General features: G+C 42.6%; 1 protein-coding gene across 1 annotated transcript in view; it reads right to left on the bottom strand.

The window, feature by feature from the left end:
• Positions 1-2046: 2046 nt before the first annotated feature.
• FTO (FTO alpha-ketoglutarate dependent dioxygenase) overlaps positions 2047-23200 on the bottom strand; it is a 289914-nt gene continuing 268760 nt past the window's right edge. Inside the window, exon 9 of the mRNA XM_073659382.1 lies at positions 2047-2653. Coding sequence (XP_073515483.1) covers positions 2506-2653 — 148 coding nt within the window. The 3' untranslated portion in view covers positions 2047-2505. The remainder of the gene's footprint in view (positions 2654-23200) is intronic.

The following is a 23200-nucleotide window of genomic DNA, read 5'->3' as shown; positions in this document are numbered from 1 at the left end:
CTATCAGTCCGTGGAATTCAGACTGCAATCAGATGATATCCAAGTGCATTGTGACATTTTCCACAAACTCATAGACTCGCAGTGCTGAGTGTGACCCGAATATCAGATCAAACTTGGGCATACAGCGATCTTTTCCTCAGTCAGTATCTGTCCAAGGAAAAAATTGGAGATGTTCACGGCCCCGTAGAATAACATTGGTCCAAGGGCGATCTGATGTTTTGTTGGATCACATTCGGACCCAAAATACGCTTGTTTGTACCTGCCTTTACAGGTATAAAAGTTCCCCATTCTGAGGTACCCAGCTGTTAGGTGATAACTTGATGATAAGTGAGGTCTATCTTCTTTATAGGTGACAACTTATTTTAACCGGACAACTACTTTAAATGGATTGTCCCCCAAGGTAGATGATAAGCTTCTCAACTCCAAGAGTCCCATCTTCTGATATGCCACCAAAGTCCAGTTGGAGTTGGAAGATAAAAGCTGTAAGAGTTCCAATGGCCAGATCGTATCAATGTGGACTCTCCGTAGACCAACTGGTTTTGCCTCCGAACCACAAAAAAAGGAACAAAGAAAAAATAGCCCATAAAGAAAACTACATCTAAAACTGAATTCTGATTTGTGAAGTTCAATATAACCCATTGCCTAAAGTTCCAGCCTTCATAGATACCATTCAAAGTCCTGAAACTGAACCCAAAAGTCAATGGTTTATGGGTTCAAACTTTATTAACAGTTACATCTGGATCTTTAAAGTATGTGATTATGACCATAAGGGCTCGTGTACGTGACTGATTATATCAGACAAGTGCTATCTGTGGTTTTCATGGATCGCATTTGTACCTATGATATTCTATTGAGCTGTGCACATGTCCGATTTTTTCCTTGAATCGAATGGTAAGAGGAAAAAAATCTGAGACATGTCCGATTTTGAACAAAATCGTCAATGCAAGTCTATCGTTCCGTGAAAACATCGGTCCGATTTTCACGGACTGACAGAATGGAAAGGGTCGAAAAAAAGTTTTTCTCTCCACCTCTAAGAAAAACTGATGCCACTCTGATCAAACTCTGATCAGAATAATCGGACAGTTTTCTCAGATGAAGAGAAAACCTTTGTGTGCACCTATCCTAAGACAGAGACTTGGAGTTTCTCACTAAAAAAATTACTATTCCAATTTGTTTTTTTTGTTTTTTTCTAAATTATCCCAGTGCCAAATTTCTTAATTTCTTACCATTTTTTATGCTACTTAACGACAACACTTTGGGGACCTGGTGGCTATTTGTGTCTTCTCCAGAGATAAACCATTGTCAATTGTGAATCATTAGCCCACCATACACCAACGATAGCATTTTCTTGTTTATGCCTCCCACAAACAACATATTTCTGATAGATTTATTGAGCTTCGGCATGGCATTTCACATCACCTTAAACCTTTCAGTGACAGAGATGCTCCAGGGATCACTGTATAAGCTATAGGCATGCATAGATACCAAATGACTTTGCTGTATCCTCACTTTTTTAGGAGATGTCAGAACACTGCTGAGCCTAAAGGCACATTCATCTGAATGGGCCATAGGGAGCCTTAAGGCTTAGCACTGTTTAGAACATATGCACTAAAAATATCTATTTTAGGTACATCAATTATGTCACAAGTTGTTTACTTAGATACCGAAGTGAGTTTTCTGTCCAAAATTATGGTTTAGTGCATCAGACGTACTTCGTGCCAAGAATTGGAGAGCAAAGAAACCTTCCCCTATAAAAAAAAAAGTTGGGAAAAGTTTTTACTTTTTGTCCTCATTGGATATATAAATATTTGGCTCCTGAAGAGTCTGACATTAGCTTCAAGTTCAAGGAACAGCCATGTGCACGGAGACTGTATGGAGATCTAAGAAGTCCTTATTGCTCTGTAGTATGGAGTCATAGGTGCACATGCCGATGCACATGCCGATTCACGGTGCACATGCTGATTTACGGTGCACATGCCGATGCATGGTGCTCTGTAAGGTACTCCGTTAAGTGAATATTTTTTCCTAGAAGTAATATCCTCAAAATACAGCATTTAATAAAAGGTTTATTTGAAGTCAAAAGCATAAAAAGGTAAAACAGGAAACAGTAAAAGTCTATGCGTACAAGTCCCATATTGCAGAAAACACTTATGTATGTGTTCTTTTTCAGATTTTATACTCATTATGTTTTTTTATTCTTTAATTAAAATGTTCAATGATTGAAATAATATTTTTTTCCGACATTAAAATATTTATGGCTTATCTGTAGGATAGGCTATCAGTGCTTAAGAAGTGAAGGCCTAGTCTGGATGTTGAGCCATTTGTATGGAAGAGCTGATGTGTGTGAGGTTGTGTTGAAGATCTGTTCTTCTGATGGTCAATCAATTCTAGTATCGGAATAAAATCTCATTTCTTGGCTCTAGCTATTATACTATACACCTTAGTGGTTGATAGGCCGATTGAGTGTTCCTCAGAGAAGCAATGCAGAAGATTTCTTCCTCTTCTTTAGTCCGCCTCTATTAGATATTCCAATTTCGTCAAAATTTTGCTGAGATCAAAAGGAAGAGGCATTGAAAAGTCATCGTCTTCCCAATACGGGTAGCAGCGAGGCCTCTGGTCCACAGGCAAAGACTTTGACAAACTGCATCTGCACCTAAAATGGAAGAAATACATACAAGATCAAACACAGTAATATCTATCAATGCTTTATGAACAATGTCCTAAAAAATGCTAATTTTAACCACATAAAAATAAACATCTGTTTTTCATCTCTTCATTAAAGGGGTATTCCCATCTCCAAGATCCTATCACAATATGTAGTAGGTGTAATAATAATCATATTAGCAAATACCTACAATTAGAAATATAGTATAGTTCTTCTGATTCGTTATGTCCCTTACCCAATGTGCAGGGCATTACAGTAGGTTAGGTATACATGGTTATGACCACTCATATAGTGACAGTAAGTTAGCCAGTTGTTAGAGCTACTGCAATGCCCTGCACATGGGGTAAGTGGCATAGCCAATCAGAAGAACTATACTATACTTCTAATTGGAGGTGTTTGCTAATATTAAACCTACTACATATTGGGATAGGACCTTGTAGATGGGAATACAGCTATAAGTTAAGTTCCAATGATGAGTTTTCTACCTATCGTCAGCTTAGGAGCTATTTCTTTATACAGGTAACAGAGTGGATTGTGGCCAAACTTTATATACTTGCTCGTAGGTAGGCTTGACATCACCTGGGGCAAAGATTCAGATGGGCCAATGCAGAGAGGCTTACCCCTTATCCAAGAAATATCTTGATACGGGGTAAGCCTCTCTGCATTGGCCCAGGTCTCATGTCCTTCATTTGCTGATCACGTTATGAACTAATCCAATATTATTCTTTTTCTTACTGACTCACCTAGTTTCCATGTTGAAGAGTCAGGGCTTTTAGTTTACATTCTAACTTCCTGTTTCAGGAAACAACACATGCACATGAGCAGCAACGATCAGACTCAAACCTTAACCTTTGAATTGAAGCATCTAATGAGCGCGTGCAAAGGTCATTGTGAAGAGGAGGGGGGCTATGACATTGCCTATTGTGATTAGCGGATCCCGTATTATCAGCTGTGTATAGACTGTTATCACTGTAATCCTGCCTCTGATGAGTCTGCTGAAAACTTTTCCTGAAAGAACAAAATGTATGAGTTTAAAGCAGCTCCAGTGGGAAAATTTCAGTAATTTTGTTTTTTTATGTGATATGAACCAGTACCAATTATTTTTTTTTAATACATGTAACACAAAAACCTGATTTAAATAATAGGTCATTTTCTGATTTCACATTTAAATTAAACTTTTATTTAGAATATGAGACTGTAATAAAAGCACTGGTGGAGCCGGTACCGATGTATCCTTGACCTGAAGAATTATCAGTTTTGCATTGTTTGAGTTGATCGCCAACCATGTAGAGCGCATGGATAAGCAATGGCATCCGAGAAGTAGCAGTATTAATATCATTGCCTTAATAGAAATAGTGACAAGCTATTAGTTTAATAGAACGGGTTCTCGTTTCCTCTCCATTGCCATCCTTCTTCACTGGCGTCCAGCCCAGTCGCTGTACATCTGTTGTCTTTGTAGAAGATTATCCCGGCTCACTGTTGGCAAGACGGTCACACTATTTAGGGAGTCTGAATAAGTAACGCTATTAATAAAGACAGATTTTGTCCGATTTTACTAATTTTTACAATTTAAAATACTAATAAGGGAAATATTAGGGCAAATGGTTTTCAATTTGTTTTTCCTTTTCCCTTAAATTCCCCCCAAAAAGCATACTTACAATACTCTAGTACCCTCTACTACTGTAATAGGTAAAGAACCATTTCCCTACAATAAACTAATCACCTATTGGGGTTGGCACCTTTGGGGACATTTTGTATTTTTTAGCTAAAAATAATTTTTGTAATTGGGTTTCACTAAAAATTTTGCACTGTTTGCCTTCTATAGCCTAGCTGTTGCACTGCTTGTTGTTGGCTGCAAAATGAGTTTACTGAGAATTCATCAGTGAGCTCATTCGGAGGGGACAGTTTCTAATCCTTTTGTCTTTTTTATGCTTCTCTCAGCTCACAGAACAAATCAAAGTTGAATATGCAAGGAAACAAAGACCCTGGAAAAAGGCAAAAGTTTTAATGAAAACAAATCATTTTTAGGCCGAAATACATGCATATATGTAACAAAGAAAAAAAAGTCCCCAGAGGTGAAAATCCCCTTTAAGACCCTTATGCTGGGACCTCAGCAATCAGCTATATTCTATTGGGAACACAGCAGCCACTACAGGAGAAACTGAGCATTACACAGCTCTCAGAGAAATAAAAAGGCTGTTGGTGTAATGAGGGTCCCCCACAGCGAGAGGTGCTGTTTGCAGATGCCTCACAAAAAGCAACGAAAACAGTAATGGTGCTGAAGGGAATGGATACCAAAACGGATGAGTGTAACGGTATATATTTTCTCGAGAAGGTTCGGGTTGCTCGTGATTTTCCTATCACAATGTCCTACTCCTCTACCCTGTTCCGGTACTCCCGAAGTGTGTCATGGACCATTATACATCATACCACCCTCATGACCACTCTGTGCCACAGAATTCACAGGCTGTCGATGATTAGCTCTCTCTTGGAAGCAAAGAAAACTACCCAAACTACCCGCTAGTGCCTTCTATGGAGGTGGCTACCTTGTAAGTCTATGTATGTACGAACCTTGCAACAAGACAAGAGATATTATCCAAGCCATACACTCATCTGAAGATAGGGACTTGCCTCTTATTGGTGGAGAGAGCAATTTATGACGTACAGGGTGGCTACCAATGCCAATAAGACCCCAAAACTCTCCTTAAAGGTGTTAGACTCATGTTATATCGACAAGATATACCATAAATGGCAGATAGATGTAGGTCAAAGTGGCGAGACCAGAATCTCTCTCATGAATGGAGCCATGTCAGGAATGAAGTGGTGGCAGTGGACAGGCGTCTCTCCATTAATTTCGCGCTTGATTGGCAGCCATACAAATGGACGGAGAGAGGCAAGCGTGCGCGAACATCTTTCCATTCCTGACAGAACGTTAAGGGGACTTCTCAAGATGAATGGTGGTCCAAGCGCTGGGACCGCCATCTGTAGAGCATTTATGGCACATCGTGTCAATATGTCAAAAATGTTCCAGATGGGACAACCTCTTTAAGGAGAGGCAGCCCTCCCCAAAATAAACTGTCTCACTCCAAGAATCATACCTTCAAATGGATCATCAGCTCTGATAGCACTTGTCAAGCAATGTCAAGACATTTTTGAGACATGGTTGTCTCATCATAGGTAATCCCTTTAATATGAAAGCTGCCAGGGTGATCACTAAGACCCAAGACCAAACAGCTGATCGGGGAAAGTGCAGCCAACTATACATGTAATACACTGACAACCCAAATCCACCAGATTTGGCTCTCTGGTCCGACTCATACTGGGGATCTGGCTCAACCTTGACCCAGGTAGATAACCTATTCTTCCATTGCTACTTGAGGCAACCACTCTCTCTATTACATTTTTCTGCCTTGGATCTAAATTAAGGAGAACCTGTTACCAGTTTTGTGCCTTATAACCCATGCCAATCACTTGCAAGATCATGTAAATGGGGTTCCTACAACCCCTTTATACCCTGAGAGGTGCCACTGCTCAGGAACAAGACTTTGAAAACTGTGTAGATGACGTAGGAGACGTCATCCAATTCCATGCAGATAGAAGAGGTGGTGCTTGAATGGACCAGGGCAGCGCTGAGCCCGATCTGGATTCGCCCATCGGACGACACAATTTGCATGCAGTGCAGGACATGAATAAAGCAATTTTTTCAGAGGTATGCAGGGGCACATTATTCTATCCCCAGATATGATGGGATCCAGGGACGATTTGTGAACATCCTTTGCTTCAATTCCAGCTTTCTTTGTTCATTATCTCCTTATTAGTCATGTGATATAAAACGAGGAACATTCCATAAAACATACATCAGGATCCGGAGTACATGGGTCCAAAAAAAAACAAAAACCTTTTGCTTCTTTAATTAAATGTAGAAAAAAAATAATGAATTGTTCCTAATGGTATCTCCCCCTTGGGATTTATAAATGGACTTATAACATGACTTCTGGCTCCTCCTGAGCCGGTGTCATGGTGTTCTTTATGGTCTCCTCGAGGTCTTCTACACTCACATGGTCGTACATAACGCGCCTGCCGCGGAATCACCGTATAACATTCTCATATATCTGCTGCGTTCACCATTCGGCTTGAGATAATAGCATCTGTTAACATGCACTAAGTACTATCACAGAGCACATCACTTCATAAATAATAAGATTAGCCGACCTGAAGGCCCCCGCAGAAAGAGTAATGAGTGTAAATGTTTCTCATTAGTTATTTAAAGCAAGGGGATTAAAGGGACGGGCAGTGGGTAACCGGCGACGGTGCCTTCTGGCGTGAAAGCTCTAACACTTGTACTAGGAGAGATTTGGGGAAAGTGTGACTCTTAACTTCTTCACTGCCAGTCGGCCATCTGATAAATGGTAGACTTCTCATAAATTAATTCCAATGCCCATAAAGACCACAAAAAGCTACAGGAAAATATCACATAGAAATGTAGTAATACAGACCCACCCATGACTGTCATTTTACCTATTTTACGAAATTTGGCAATCTAATCAATTAGATAAAGGATATTTTGTCCTCATTGGCCTTGTGCTATTCAGAAGGGTCTTCTTTGAAGATAGTAGAATAAAAGATGTGGTTTTATACTCAATGGGTTTCTAAGTGCACTCACTTGACTTATGGTTCTTCTGATGAAAAAGCAAATGCACGTGGAAACATGTTGAGAACAAAACTGCATTTTCTATTCTACTAGCTGAAGTGTTCAGACAAGCCTAAGCATCCGACACATGTTTCGCACGTTGCTTCCTCAGGGAGAAAGACTCCCTGATGAAGCAAAGTGCGAAACACACGTCGGGTGCATTCTCAAAGACGGGTGAGGTTCTCTTTATGCCACTGTGCATTTTCACTTTTATTTGTCATCTTCACTTGACTCATTTATGACATCTACTGTTTCCCTTTACTATATTATTAAATACTTACTATTCTTGGACCTATTGTAGTATCAGTTTTCAATACTGTTGACTACTTATATACTCTGTATGCATTTTTGCTTCCTTGTATTTATCAGTAGATGATGTCACTACTCCCTAGTTCGCAGTTCTTTTTATGTCATAACATTTTTTTTTAACCTTTCAATATTGGATTTAAATTAAGATTTTTTTGTAAATACTGTGCCTCGCACTACTTTCATGTAGTGTTTTCTGACATCTCTATCGGCTGAGAAGCCAGCAGACGCCCTATTTTGTGCTTCTTTGTTATTACAGTTTTTATTCAAAATTTGTTTTTTTTTTGTAATTAGATTTTTTTTTTGATTGAAAGTCTTGATAATGGTCCATTTGTGGTGGCATTCTAAAAAAAATTATTGCATTTTCTTAATTTTTCGGCAAAAACATTGAGATACGATTTGTTCTCCCTTGGCCAATAGATCAGTAATATTTCTAGGAGCAAAGAATGGACTTTATTTGTAGGTCAGTGAATAGATATTTTAATTTTTGAAATAAAAGTATTAGTTTATATATAATCGGACTACTTTTTCATGTTCGGTGTGCCATTTCTAGTTCGGGATTTTGTTGTTCTTTTGACATCATTTACTTTATTTAAATGTTTTTTTTTTACCATAAACTACTACCAAAATGCATTATTTGTATGGAACTAATCATAAAGAAAAAAAAATTCTTTATTCCTGTTCATGATCATATAAAACTTGATTACAAACCATACGGCTACCCAGACAAAACAAAATAAGACTGATGCAATAAAGCCATCAAACTGAATGGTAATGCATGCATATCAGACATATCGTAGGGCTGAAATACCCAAACAGCATAATTGGTATGACAAGTAAGCAAGATATAGATGGAAGAGGCAATGTCCTCTAAATATGTAAATGAGCTGTTAAGATCTATGGGCCGGACATACAGTACAGACCAAAAGTTTGGACACACCTTCTCACTTAAAGACTTTTCTGTATTTGATGACTGCTTTGCAGACTCTTGGTATTCTCTTGATGAGCTGCAAGAGGTAGTCACCGGAAATGGTCTTCCAACAAACTTGAAAAGTTCCCAGAGATGCTTAGCACTTGTTGGCTCTTTTGCCTTCACTCTGCAGTCCAGCTCACCCCAAACCATCTCGATTGGGGTCAGGTCTGGTGACTGTGGAGGCCAGGTCATCTGGCGTAGCACCCCATCACTCTCCTTCTTGGTCAAATAGCCCTTACACAGCCTGGGGTGTGTTTGAAGTCATTGTCCTGTTGAAAAATAAATGATGGTCCAACTAAACGCAAACCAGATGGAATAGCATGCCGCTGCAAGATGCTGTGGTAGCCATGCTGGTTCAGTATGCCTTCAATTTTGAATAAATCCCCAACAGTGTCACCAGCAAAGCACCCCCACACCATCACACCTCCTCCACCATGCTTCACGGTGGGAACCAGGCATGTAGAGTCCAACCGTTCACCTTTTTTGCGTCGCACAAAGACATGGTGGTTGGAACCAAAGATTTCAAATTTGGACTCATCAGACCAAAGCACAGATCTCCACTTGTCTAATGTCCATTCCTTGTGTTCTTTAGCCCAAAAAAGTCTCTTCTGCTTGTTGCCTTTCCTTATCAGTGGTTTCCTAGCAGCTATTTTACCGTGAAGGCCTGCTGCACAAAGTCGCCTCTTAACAGTTGTTGAAAAGATGTGTCTGCTGCTAGAACTCTGTGTGGCATTGACCTGGTCTCTAATTTAAGCTGCTGTTAACCTGCGATTTCTGAGGCTGGTGACTCAGATAAACTTATCCTCAGAAGCAGAGGTGACTCTTGGTCTTCCTTTCCTGGGGCAGTCCTCATGCGAGCCAGTTTCTTTGTAGCGCTTGATGGTTTTTGCAACTGCACTTCGGGACACTTTCAAATTTTTCCCAATTTTTCGGACTGACTGACCTTCATTTCTTAAAGTAATGATGACCACTTGTTTTTCTTTACTTAGCTGCTTTTATCTTGCCATAATACAAATTCTAACAGTCTATTCAGTAGGACTATCAGCTGTGTATCCACCAGTCTTCTGCACAACACAACTGATGGTCCCAACCCCATTTATAAGGCAAGAAATCCCACTTATTAAACCTGACAGGGCACACCTGTGAAGTGAAAACCATTTCCGGTGACTACCTCTTGAAGCTCATCAAGAGAATGCCAAGAGTGTGCAAAGCAGTCATCAAAGCAAAAGGTGGCTACTTTGAAGAACCTAGAATACAAGACATATTTTCAGTTGTTTCAAACTTTTTTGTTAAGTATATAATTCCACATGTGTTAATTCACAGTTTTGATGCCTTCAGTGTGAATGTACAATTTTCATAGTCATGAAAATACAGAAAAATCTTTAAATGAGAAGGTGTGTCCAAACTTTTGGTCTGTACTGTAGATCTCCCTGAGAATCTGCCTCCAGAGCTTATTGTAAATGAAAGGTGGAGTTACCAGTGTGAGAGATGAAATGACTGACAGCCTACTCTCCTGATCTACATGTCTCACACTGGTAACTCCTCCTTAAGCTCTGGAGACAGATTCTCGGGGAGATCTATGTCCAGCCCATAGATCTTAACAGCTGTTTTACACATTAAGAAAAATGTGAATTTCTCTGGAGTAAGACATTGGATCACAGATATCACGGTATCATTATATTCAGCTTTCTGTGACCTACATGTTCAATCAGACGGCTTAGGAGGGTTGATTCTACTCCCTTTAAAGTGGATCTGTCACCAGATTTCACAATATGAACTATATACATTACTAATTTAATCTCTTACTTTCTTTAACAATATCATTACAGTTTTCACAGATCGGGTTAATTCATTTTATATTTTGATAGATTGGACTTTTACGGATATGGCCATACCAAATATGTTTATTTTTAAATTTTTTTATTTTTAATGGGACAAAAGGGGTGTCACTCAAATTTTATTTTATTTTTTTTACTTTTTACTTTGTGAATGCAGCAGTTAAAATCAGAGCTTCTCTTATGAAGCACAGCCACAGGCTGGTCTTCATATGGGCACAGTCACGGCAGGCTTGGGGGTCTTCAGCAGACTGCCAGATATCATGGCAACCCGGTGGTGCCCCGCGATCATGTCTTGGGTCACCGGTGGGCCAGTAGAATGGCAACTCCCAGACTATGCGCATTAAATGCTGCTGTCAGAGATTGATGGTGCTATTTAACAGGTTATTAGCAGTGGGCGGAGCTCGGATCCACTTCCTGCTGTTAGAGGCAGATGATGACTGAATAACACAGCTATCATCTGCTGGGAATGAAAGTGGAAACCAAATGTTTTTATATATAAGTAACATAACAGAGCACATTCTCAGCCTCCCTGGTTCGAGGCCGACTCACCACTGCTACTCCGGCAGTGACGTCACATTGGCAGCACACATCACTGCTGCAGCCAATCACTTAGTACGGCAGCTTGTGCTGTCTAGGACAGCAGAATCACTAAGTTCGGTGATTTATTGAACAGTACTGCGAAGCACAGACACCGGAGAAGCAGCGGAGAACCGGCGACGGAACCGGGGAGGAAAAGTACCTGCTCCTGCTTGTTAAGTTACGTAAATAAAAATGTTCCTTAAAGTAGAAAACCACTTTAATGTGATAAATATATTTTTCGCGATCCTTTATGAGTCACGCCAGGAATTTTATAAGTATTGCTGAATTATTAGAAGAGTTTCAATAACTATCAGGATGGCAAAATATTCCTCCAAATCCATGCAAGCGACCACGTAGAGCGCTGCTCCCCAGCATGGGACGTCATCTGTATCTACAGACCCCGGACATAATATTAAGGGGGAAAAAACTACTTTAGCTAAAGTGAGTGTTAATTATAAGCCTGCAAGGGAGTCAATAAAAGGTTAATGCGAAGTCAGAGGATAAATTATCCCCCAGCATTGCCTCACTCCCCATTCTAAATGACCAACATTATACCTCCTGCTTTAATCAATAGATTTTACTGTAATGCTCTGAGCATTGATCTGGAAAATGCCAAGTGTTCTGATGACGTGTTTCTCAGCGCCGCGGCAGAGAAGGGACTGTATAACTCATCCCAATCTTTTTTTTTTTTTTTAATAGAGCGATACTTATGACCAAAAAGGTTAAATTTTAATTGTTGTAGCATTTTGGTGAACATAATGTATATTATGAGTCGGTAAACACAAATTCTGGGAAATAACTATTTAATGAGAAAGGGCAGCCTTTGTAGAGCGCTTCCCATACACTGCAATTAATGATATTCATGCTTCTTTTAGGTTTTTGTGTTATTTCTTTGTTTTATGCATTTGCTGACGGCAAACAGATTTTGAGAATAGTAAGGAAACATTTAAAGGGGTTGTCTATTACTATATTACCTATAAACTAGACCGCATATTTGTCCTTGTCAGAGACATGAAAGTGTCCACACTCCTTCTACTTCATTCAAGTGAATGGTTCTGTCTGGGTTCCTGACAGAATACGTTTTTTGGGGTATTTCAACGGAAACCCCAACGTAGTGCCCGGCGTAGTGTGAACCTAGCTTTTGTTTGTCACACAGGGTTTATGTAAAGCGCACCGCTTGGAGATTCCCAGGCTTCGCTCCCTTCTCCTGGGTCTACTGCCCTCTGTTGTGCTCCACGTCAGGTTCTGAAGGTTGCCCGGCATGGATCCATGATATCATCTTCCTAGACCTATATAAGGTCCACTAACACACACACCCCTGTGTCTTGGGTCTACAGAACTCTATGTTTGGTGTGCACCACCTGTGTTTTACCTGCTTCCACTTCATCCGCCCTGCGGCTCCTGAGATACTGGAGTGCGCCAAGTTCTCGCTACCCAATTGCCTTCCAGCTTGCAACATCAACGCCCGAGGTCCATGTGCCCACCTGGACCTGGGGCTTATAGGATCAACCTCGCCTCGTGAGCCTTGACAACAATGACCTCTCTAGGCACCATAATGGGAGTCACTGATGGTTTTGCTCTACATCTATTCTATCCCAAGTATATATTTAAAGGGTTATTCCCAAGACATTTATGGCTAGACAGATGCAGATTTTCAAGAATGGTCTGGCAGGAATCGAGAAGTAGCCCCAAAAAAATAAAATGGAGAAGTTCCAAAAATTACAGAGCAGTTTTTAGAACTCCCATACAACGAAAAAGGATAGTAGTGCATGCAGAGCCACCTCTTCAATCCTGGATAAGCCATGAAGGTCCCAGTTAGGAATGACCCTTTAAGTTTTTCCAGTTGACATATTTACGTCAGCTTTAATCTAAATTTCCACCTATATATTTGCTTGTTGTAAGCCACCTGAAGGGAACCTTTTTATGCCCCTTTTTTTCCATAGTAGCAGCTGATGAGCTCTACATGGCTGACCATTGACCTTGGTCAGATGGTAGTCACCTGAAACCGGGACACCTGAGCACAGTGCAGAAATGTGTTAGTTCACTGTGTCAATCCTGGAAAATGGTCCTCCCATAGTGATTTGGGTTCAAAAGCAGCATATAAGGTTCCTCTGCTGTCCACCACACAAGGCTGCGTCTTACAATAGGATATACGGTTTCAAAGCAGACTAAAGTTCCTTTGGTAGTAGGTTCCGTACAAAGATTCCATTCTTCCCACAGCTGAACAATACAAACAAACGTTTCTTCGGAGCACGCTGTCTCATTTGTTCTGCTGAGTTGCCCAGCACTTTCATGTGGTCTCAAGGCAGAGACCTTTAGAAAAATCCGATAATGAACATATACCTCTGTATAGGAGACGGTTTATTGACCTACTGGCTGTGGCTACAACTCTGGAACTAAAAATCTTGCTATTTTAGGTATTGGTTCCAACGGAGCAAACACAAGATACTCTTGTAAGCAAATAAAAAAAATCCCTAAATTTTTAGGGGAAAAACATGGGCATCCAAGGACTGGATAGATATAAATATATCAGCCTAGGAGAATAGAGATCTGATCAAAGGCCGAGCACAAGGGTTTGTGCCCTAGTATGGAAGTTACCCCTATTTATAGAATAGGGAATAATCTCCTGATCGCTGGTGGTCCAACTGCTGGGATCCCCACAGATCCAGAGAATAAGGCCATCTAAATGGAATGGAGGTCAAGCATGCGTGTAGCACCCCGAGGACTTGGCTGCTACAGGGGTATTGCACCTCGAACCAGAGGTGTGGTATTCCACTCCCGGGTAAGGATGGAGTGTGGAACTGGGCTCAGTTAGCTGCATGCACTACACTCACCCCATTTCCGGGGGACAGACCAACGGTACTCCCACCAGATAGATGTGCAGGTACGACAGCTTCTGTCCCCGGCTGGAGTGGGGGGGGGGGAGGAACATCCCAGTGGTGTAGGAGCAGAGAGGGGAGGGACTCTGGGCATAGGCAGGAGAACATTGGGTGCTAGTCACCTGGGCTCGGGTGTTAGAAGGGAGTATATAAGGGGGGCACCATCTTGGATCAGTGGTCAGTTCAGAGAGGAGTTCAGCCAGAGAGGGCTGACAGGGAGCTGTGGCTCAGTCTGGGCCCAGCTCCAGAGCCAGGCCTGGAGAGGAGGCCTGAGGCTGAGAGAGAGAGAGAGAGAAAGAAGAAGGAGAAACAGGAACACCAAGAAAGGCCCAGAGACGCAAGAAGAGAGGGAACCCTGAGATCCCACGAGTTAACGGGTGAAGGGTTGGCAGAACAGGGTACCGGATCCCAAACTGGTGGAGGCCAATTATCCTTAGCCAGGAACCGGAGGTCGTGGTCAAGTTTTGGCGCGACCCCTCGCCACATCCACCAGGAAGGCAAACCACGTATAGGATCAGGGAAGCCGGGAAAGGTTTCACCACCAGAAGGCCCGAGGGAGCCGGACAAAGGTGGATCCCTGGTGGGGACGGCCAGTAGGAAGGAGGAGAGGGGAGCTCAGGACCACGCTCTGGAACTGCCTGGGAGTTGGCCGAGTCCCGCACCTGGTGGACGCAGCACGGCTCGGGTGGTCACTCTTGGCCGAAGTGATCTGAACACCAACTGTGAGTAAAGCTTTAAACCTGCACTACAAGTCTCTGCGATTCCTTGTCACCCCACCACTACCACTATCATCATTTCCTGCTTCTCCAGCTGCCCTGAGGCTATACCCCTCCCGTTGGGGGTTATACCATCCACGCTGCACAACCATACCACCGGCCTCAGTGGTCTGTCCTGCAGCGGCGGTTTCATAACCGCATTCAACGGGTGGCGTAGTCGGACACTAATACCATCATAGCAATAACCGCCACTTGGTTTGACCACCCTGGGCACGGACCGGGTCCCCGCCACTCGGAGACTACAACCCCCATCGGATCCGGCTCCGGGTATTCCCCCGCGCACACGTGCGCCGCACTGCAACATGGCCCAGGGGATGAGTCATGCGCACCTCAGCTTCATTCATCCTCTACGAGACTGTCGAAGGTAGTAAAGTACTCGACTATCTCTGGCAGTCTCATGGAGAGTCAACAGAGCAGAGGTGCGAATACTCGAACTCTGCAATTTTCAGAAAGGGTTCTTCAGCTCCTTATTTTCAGGATCGGTGGGGATCCCAGAGTTGGGACCACCAGCGAACAGAAAGTTCAACCTTATTTTATAAATAGGGCATAAGTTCTATACCTCGTACAAACCCCCTATAAACACTGTACAAGTAAATAGTACTTAATATATCCCCTCACATTTGCAAACTGCCTAAAGTAGTGGACTAAAGTAACAAGATTGCAGCTAATCAGATATCCGCAGTGTCCGTGATCAAAATGCTGCTACATTTTAAGGGGTTTTCCATATTCAGAAAAATTGTGTAACAATAATAAAAAAAAACCAAAAACTGTTGTTAATTTACCCTCCACAGGTCCAGTGCTGGGGCTCCACTGCTGCTCTTGGTGTCTGTTGTTGTCCACACAGCGTTGATGTCGTATCAACAGCGCTGCAGCCAATCAGTGTGCGGCGATAAGAACCAGAGCAATCGCCAATTTATCACCTATCCGGCTATTCATGACTGCAACCTCCTCTGGCAAGCAGGACACCGGGAGACAGGGGAGCAGTGTGCTCCTGATTGATCTTCAGAAAACCCTTTGAATGATGGTCATGCAGAAATCCATCAAAATCAGATTTATGCCATGTGTTGGGTAGTAGCCCGACAATGTAATCTAATGTAGGTCACTATGTAGCCCTAGCCTAAGTGCACACATATAAAACTTCTATAATGTGCCAGTTACACAAATAAAGGGGTTGTCCACTACTAGGACAACCCATTCTCACTTTGAATGTTTGACCCCATTAAAATAAAAACACCTATACTCGCCTCCCACTCACGGGAGGTTGTTTCGTCAAGTGAGCCCTGCGCCCAATCAGAGGTGGCGTCACTGTCCCCGAATTCAGATGTATAAGTAATCAAGAGTTAGTGACCGGCCAGCCAAAGCCTTGAGTGCCTCTTGATTTCTTATACGTCTGAAGGCGGGAAAAGTGACACCAGCGATGATTGCGCACAAGGCTCAAGTGACCAACAACCTCAGGACCCCGGGACTGTGAGTGCCGACGCCTTTGGAACGGTGACGGCACAGGAGGGGAGTATAGGTGTTTTTATTTTAAAGGGGGCAAACATTCAGAGTGAGAAGGGGTTGTCCTAGTAGTGGACAACCTCTTTAACGCTCATTCAGACGAGCGTATTATATGGATTTTTGGAGTCTGTGTGAGCCACAGACCGCACCCAACATACCCAATGTAGCTGTACACATGGCTGTGAATAGCAGATAACTCCCACACTTGTCTGCTATACGGATAGCACACGGAGCTACACATGAAGCCAGTCACGTATGCAATTTGCAGACTTGTCTGGTTGAGTTTTAGGACCACTATAAGATCATATATATATATGACACATGATAAATCAAATAATTATTTGGTCACATCTTTGACAAAGAAGAAGAAATATATTTGTCGGATTAATCTCAGGCTTCGGTGCACAAAGTAACGAGTGATTTCTTGAGTTATTAATCGATCGAGATTAATCTCTAAGATAATGGACAGCCTGCGGAGTTCAGCCTTAATGGCAAATCAAAAAAAAAATACAGACATTCAGACCATAACTGCATATAAGAGGCTGGTTAACAAAAGGAACAATAATGTAAAGGGACGCAAGTGATATGCAAACAAGGGGTTAACAAGGAAGGGGTAAAGCCTTAATGGGAATTGACATGTTTGGTGCAATTTGATCATAGTCAGGACTGCATTACTGCCGTCCATGGGGAGCGGCCATGCACGCTCCTTGCACACTTACATGTCTGAGGCAGGAGGACACTTAACACATCAGGGACCCCGTTAGCTTATCAGATCAACTAATCAATACCATTGACAATAGCTCTGTCTAAAAGCATTGCGATTGCCCCAGAGTAGACAGGGTAAAAAAAGCCACTTCACTACAGATTACCTTTGACCGTGATACTACAAGAGACCCCAGAGGCCTGGAGATGCTCCTTCCACCCAACTAGCTTCTTTAACAATAGGGGTCTTCACTGGAGAAAAGCGACCCCGGGAAGTAGAGAGCTTCAGCTAAGGTCCCTCAGGTGCTTACTAGAGAGAATCAGGCCATTTCTCTTTGCCACCTTGACTTTGCTGCATGTTATCGGCCTGGTATAAATCTCAGACGAACGTTGAGCAGAACACGACACAGTGGGATACAAATGGAGTCTTCGTGTAGCTCGTAGACACATGGAGAACTGAGAGTTACCTGCAGGGATCCTTTCCCCTCTGCCTGACACACACCTGGAGACCCCCAAAAGACATCTACGACAAATTTCATCCTGCTGCATTTAACGCTCTAAAAAGCAGCTTGATTGTGCCCAATTCTTGTCAAGATAATTCCAGTAGACAGGAGAATAGAGCGCTGAAATCTGCGGAAACCTCTACAGTCTAAGCCCGGATACAATGTGATAATACAATGAGCATTCTCAGTCGGAAAGAAAATAGATGCACGGCCTTATAAGTTTATCCCATTATTTCACATGTATCCCTAGTGTGTGCAAAGGGTTAATCCAGAAGTCAGTATTTTCCACCTACGAGAAAAACCGACCAATTATTCTGATCCGAGTTTCATCATTTTTTCTCGTATGCGAAAAAAAATGTCTCCCATCTTCTCCTTTCTGACAGTCCGTGAAAATCGGACCACACTCAGGTGACATCCGAGTGCGGTATGATTTTTTTTTCACCGACCCATACACTTGCACAGCCAATTTTGATCACAATCGGACACGTCTCCGATATTTTCCGCAGAACACTCGGTCCGAGGGAAAAATCGTACAAGTGCGATAAGTTATAAGACTTATCCATGAAAACTAGGGAGAGCACTCGTGCGAGAAAATCGGAAGTGTGATCGAGTCCTTACTCTTTCTAAATATATAATGTATATGTATATATTTGCCTCTCCTATGTAAGAGGCGTGGAAGAGGCGCATAGGGTAGTGCAGAGTTTCCAGTGTTACACTGCACTTTGCGCTGGATATTCTCTTCTGAAGACAAACTTGGCAGAACATTGGCAACCAGGGGCGTAACCACCGAGCCTGCGCAGGTGAGGGCCCCTCGACGCCAGTGAAAACTTCAACGCACATTCAGCTGAAATGTATTGTGGCGCAGAGACCCGTTGGGTCAGAGCGTGGCAATACATGATGCCGGCCAATCAGAGGCTGGCAGCTGAAGTCAGCGTGCACGTGACTGGGAGGGGGCGCATGGCAGCGACATCATGCGCTCCCGTCGTTTACACACTGAAATCAGCTGCCGGACTCAGAAGAGGGCATCGTGCGGCAGGGGAGCGGAGGGAAGGGGAGTAGAATTGTTTATCTTTTTCTATACATTAAAGAACAGAGGCAGAATGGTGGACATATACAGTACAGACCAAAAGTTTGGACACACCTTCTCATTTAAAAATTTTTCTGTATTTTCATGACTATGAAAATTGTATATTCACACTGAAGGCATCAAAACTATGAATTAACACATGTGGAATTATATACTTAACAAAAAAGTGTGAAACAACTGAAAATATGTCTTATATTCTAGGTTCTTCAAAGTAGCCACCTTTTGCTTTGATGACTGCTTTGCACACTCCGCTTTACAAACTTTTGGTCTGTACTGTGTGTATATATATATATATATATATATATATATATATATATATATATATATATATATATATATATATATATACCAGGATGGGAGGGCCCCGGGTCCAAATCTTGCACCGGGGCCCATCGGACTTTAGTTACGCCACTGTTGGCAACTATGCTTCACTGTTTGAGTGGCAATAACAATATTCATGCTTCGCGAAGACCTCACTCGCGCAACTCAACTCTATGTGCCCCCAAGATGACACAATGAAATCATGTGCTTTCGAAGGGTCCTCTACGGTAGATACCTATGGGTGTCCTATTAAATACCATTTAGGTTTCTCTAAAAGTCCACAAGGGGCAAAAAACTCAATATACCTATATAGTGGATGTAGTTCCATTTTTGTAATCCAGACCTCCATCTATGGTGCAAATACGGGGAGTTAACTGCATAGTATTTATTTTTATAGCAGTCGTTTTTTTTCTATTATTTTATCCCTGGGGTGACAGGCTTGTCACCTGTTAACACCTGCTCAATTTGGTTTATATCAGCTTCATGGACCATTCTACAGAAAAGTTTTCTAAGCATGGTCTGTGATCTGTGCAGGGGCTAATATGTAGGGAGAAGGAGGAACTGAGATGTGACCCTCACTTATTGTGAATGATGAATCCTGTTTATAAAGAATCTGTCATCAGGTTTTGGCTATGAATTGTGAGAGCAGCATGATGTTGGGGCAGAGAGCCCGATTCCAAAAATATGGTACTTACTGGACTGATTGGTGAAGTTTTGACAAAATCTCTCTTTTCTCTACTGTAGATGTATCAGATGAATGCTGAGCTGTGTATAACCCCGCCCACACCTCTGATTGGCTGCTTCCTGTGTACATCGTCAGCAAGCTGCCAATCTGTGGTGGGAGGGGGGTTACACAGATTAGCTAGACTGCCTGGCACCCAACACCTAGTCCCCTAGTGATAATCTCCTGCTGATAAAACACTGATTGTATTGAAAGTACAGCAAGCTGCCGAGCAAGTGACACATCCCTGAAATCAGGTTCTGTGCCCCTACATTATACTGCTCTCAGATTAAATACCAAAAGCCTGCTGACAGATTCCATTTAAAGCCTTCAACCTCAGAATAGATAGCTGCATATGCAAGGGTGTGGTTACATCGGATAGACCGCTACCTTGTGCCCAAGTCAACTGTCAGAATCCTCAGATAGTCAAACCATCTGCATGACACTTCAATGCTATTGTACTGAATTACTAAGTGTGGAACTTTAGGCTTGCTGGGGTACAATTTCACGGTAGGGGAAGTAAGGGGACACTATTGGAGAATATTACTGTCTAGGAGCCGTAAGGGGGCACTAGTGCAGAATATTGCTGTGTAGGGCAGTAAGGGGGCACTAGTGCAGAATATTACTGTGTAGGGGCAGTAAGGGGGCACCATTACTGTCAGGAGGGCACTAGTGCAGAATATTACTGTGTAGGGGCAGTAAGGGGGCACTAGTGCAGCATACTGCTGTGTAGGGGTAGTAAGGGGGCACCATTACTGTCAGGAGGGCACTAGTGCAGAATATTACTGTGTAGGGGCAGTAAGGGGGCACTAGTGCAGAATATTGCTGTGTAGGGCAGTAAGGGGGCACTAGTGCAGAATATTGCTGTGTAGGGGCAGTAAGGGGGCACCATTACTGTCAGGAGGGCACTAGTGCAGAATATTGCTGTGTAGGGCAGTAAGGGGGCACTAGTGCAGAATATTACTGTGTAGGGGCAGTAAGGGGGCACCATTACTGTCAGGAGGGCACTAGTGCAGAATATTACTGTGTAGGGGCAGTAAGGGGGCACTAGTGCAGCATACTGCTGTGTAGGGGTAGTAAGGGGGCACCATTACTGTCAGGAGGGCACTAGTGCAGAATATTACTGTGTAGGGGCAGTAAGGGGGCACTAGTGCAGAATATTGCTGTGTAGGGCAGTAAGGGGGCACTAGTGCAGAATATTGCTGTGTAGGGGCAGTAAGGGGGCACCATTACTGTCAGGAGGGCACTAGTGCAGAATATTACTGTGTAGGGGCAGTAAGGGGGCACTAGTGCAGCATACTGCTGTGTAGGGGTAGTAAGGGGGCACTAATGGGTGACTTAACATTGTAAGGAGGGCATTAAATGAGGCACTACTACTTTGTGTGGACACACTTGAGACAGTAAAGACACTTGAGAACATAAAAAACAATCGGCTAGAATGAACACAAACAAAAATACATCAAACGAAGGGAACATCGATATGGCTCAGTGGTCAGTGTAAAAAAATGGACAGATCAGTTATTGTAATATGATGATACTGGAATTACCGAAGTGCAGAAAATACTGATCAAAGACAGGTTTGCTGTATTTGCGGAAGGCTGGCAAAGGGGCAGCAGCATGGGAAGTTTGTGAAGAGGTTTAGGAATAATTGCAGCAAACCCTGCAGAGATATGTTGCAGCTGAAAGTTATCGAGAATGGTGGATGAAGAACAATTGAGAAAGGGAACTACAGTCTAAGAATAATTGGCCCCGATTCATCAAAGCAATTTCACCAGAATTCTAGGGTATATTTCTTTGAAAAATCACAACATTTTTGTGTAACTCGAAGTTACGTAAAGATATTGCAACTTTTGGAGTTTTCACACCAGTGTCTTCTAGCTCTGCCAAAATGGGGTGGGACAGAGGGGCATGATGCCACAGATCGCATAATTCATGTTCCTTACACCAGAAATCTTACTCCAGACGCTAACTGGAGTAAGACTTGCAGCAAGGCACATGGAGGCAGAGAGTGTGCAACTTAATGAAGTTGAATGAATGAATGAGGAGCATCTGATTCCAATATGCCCCCTTACCAAGACCGGAAGAAAATTGCCGCCCTTTTTGATTTGGGGCCATTAACTGTAATGGATGGCGTAAGATGCTACAGAGGTTCCCTTTGGGAAAGCTACATCTGCACAATGCAAAACATTTTTTTTTCTTTTTACTATGAGACCCTTGTCAACAGCCCTAACGGGGGGTTATCTGTGACTATTTGATTTTTTTACTATGATCCTAAGAACTGACATACAGGTAGTTGTTAACTACCAGCCAGGTCTACCCGCTGCCGGCTCAGAGCGATCACGGATGCTCCTGTTGGCGATTCTGCTACTTCATGTCAATAGAGCAGCTCTTCCTCTTCCGGGCTACAACTGGCAACATCATGCTGATTAACAGCCGGCTCCCCGCAGTTAGGCAGCGGGGAGCCAGCAGTCAATCAGCATGACATCAGCAATCACGCCCCATCAACAGAGCAGAGAGGAAGAGAAGCCGCTGCTCTGTCGACGTGATATCACCGGAAGACACAGAATAGATGGCAGAAGCGGTCTGTGACCACTCTGTGCCGGCAGAGATCTGCGCTGGGCACAACAGGCAAGTAGGTAGCAACTCACTGCTTATTAGTTCTTAGGCTCACAGTTAAAAAAAAAGTCAAATAGTCCTGATAACCCCTTTAGGAGTGGCAAATGTCAGAGGTATATTTCAGGAAATTCAGTATATCTCCAATAGGGATCTCAAGCGAAGAATGAACAGATCCTAAAATAAATTCCCATCGGAAAACATTGCACTTCTGACTAATGACCATAAAAAAAAATCCATGTGATTCCATTTCTAAAATGGCAATTTTCTTCAAATGAAGAACTGTAAAGACTTCTTTACAAAATAAAAACCAAAGTAATAAGTAAGTAGCGGAATAAGTGATCCTTTATGATGAGACGGTGCACGGTTTCCTGTGCTGAGAGACAGTTGAGGAACAGAGTTTACATGGAGTGAAGAGGAGAGGGACACAAATGTTCAGAAATAAAGCAATCTTCTCTCTGTGGGTTCGTACTCTTTAAATAAGCTCTCTCCAATTGTCAGCTCCGTTAATTGCTCAGTTGATCGGTGGCACAGTTGCAATAATCAAAAGCATGGCACGCTCCATTCCTTAGACAAAATGTAATAAGCAGTTGGTGTCGTGGGATTGATGCTGTCAAGAAGTTTGTTGTTTTCCCTGCGTGTCTTGTTTGTTGCTGGTAATTAGATAGACAAAGTAATTATTGTTCACATTCCTTTGCTCTATTTCTGTCTGCCTCTCTTGGCAATCCTTGGCGGCGTATTAACCCATGTACAGCATGATGCCGAACTATAACAGTAAGCCACTTATAATGAGGCAGAGGATGGATTATGGTAAATTTTTCGTCTACAACAGGAACTGGATGTAAAGGACTCCGGTAATTTTTCACATAAACTAATCTTTTACGATCTCTAAAAATGACACTTTCCTGAAGAACTGCATGGACTAAAATGTCTAAGACTATGTTCACACTAGCGGTATAGTTTATAACCACCATGCATTTCCATTGTACAGTGGATACCAATGGACCCGATAGGTCTCATTGAGTTATGATGGGATCTGTTAAGTTC

Source organism: Phyllobates terribilis, unplaced genomic scaffold (assembly GCF_046119375.1).
Source record: "Phyllobates terribilis strain yellow unplaced genomic scaffold, ASM4611937v1 Scaffold_13__5_contigs__length_258822181, whole genome shotgun sequence".
In the NCBI taxonomy this organism is placed as follows: domain Eukaryota; kingdom Metazoa; phylum Chordata; class Amphibia; order Anura; family Dendrobatidae; genus Phyllobates; species Phyllobates terribilis.
The sequence above is the reverse complement of the archived record's forward strand: the minus strand, read 5'-3'. Positions and strand labels throughout refer to the sequence as shown.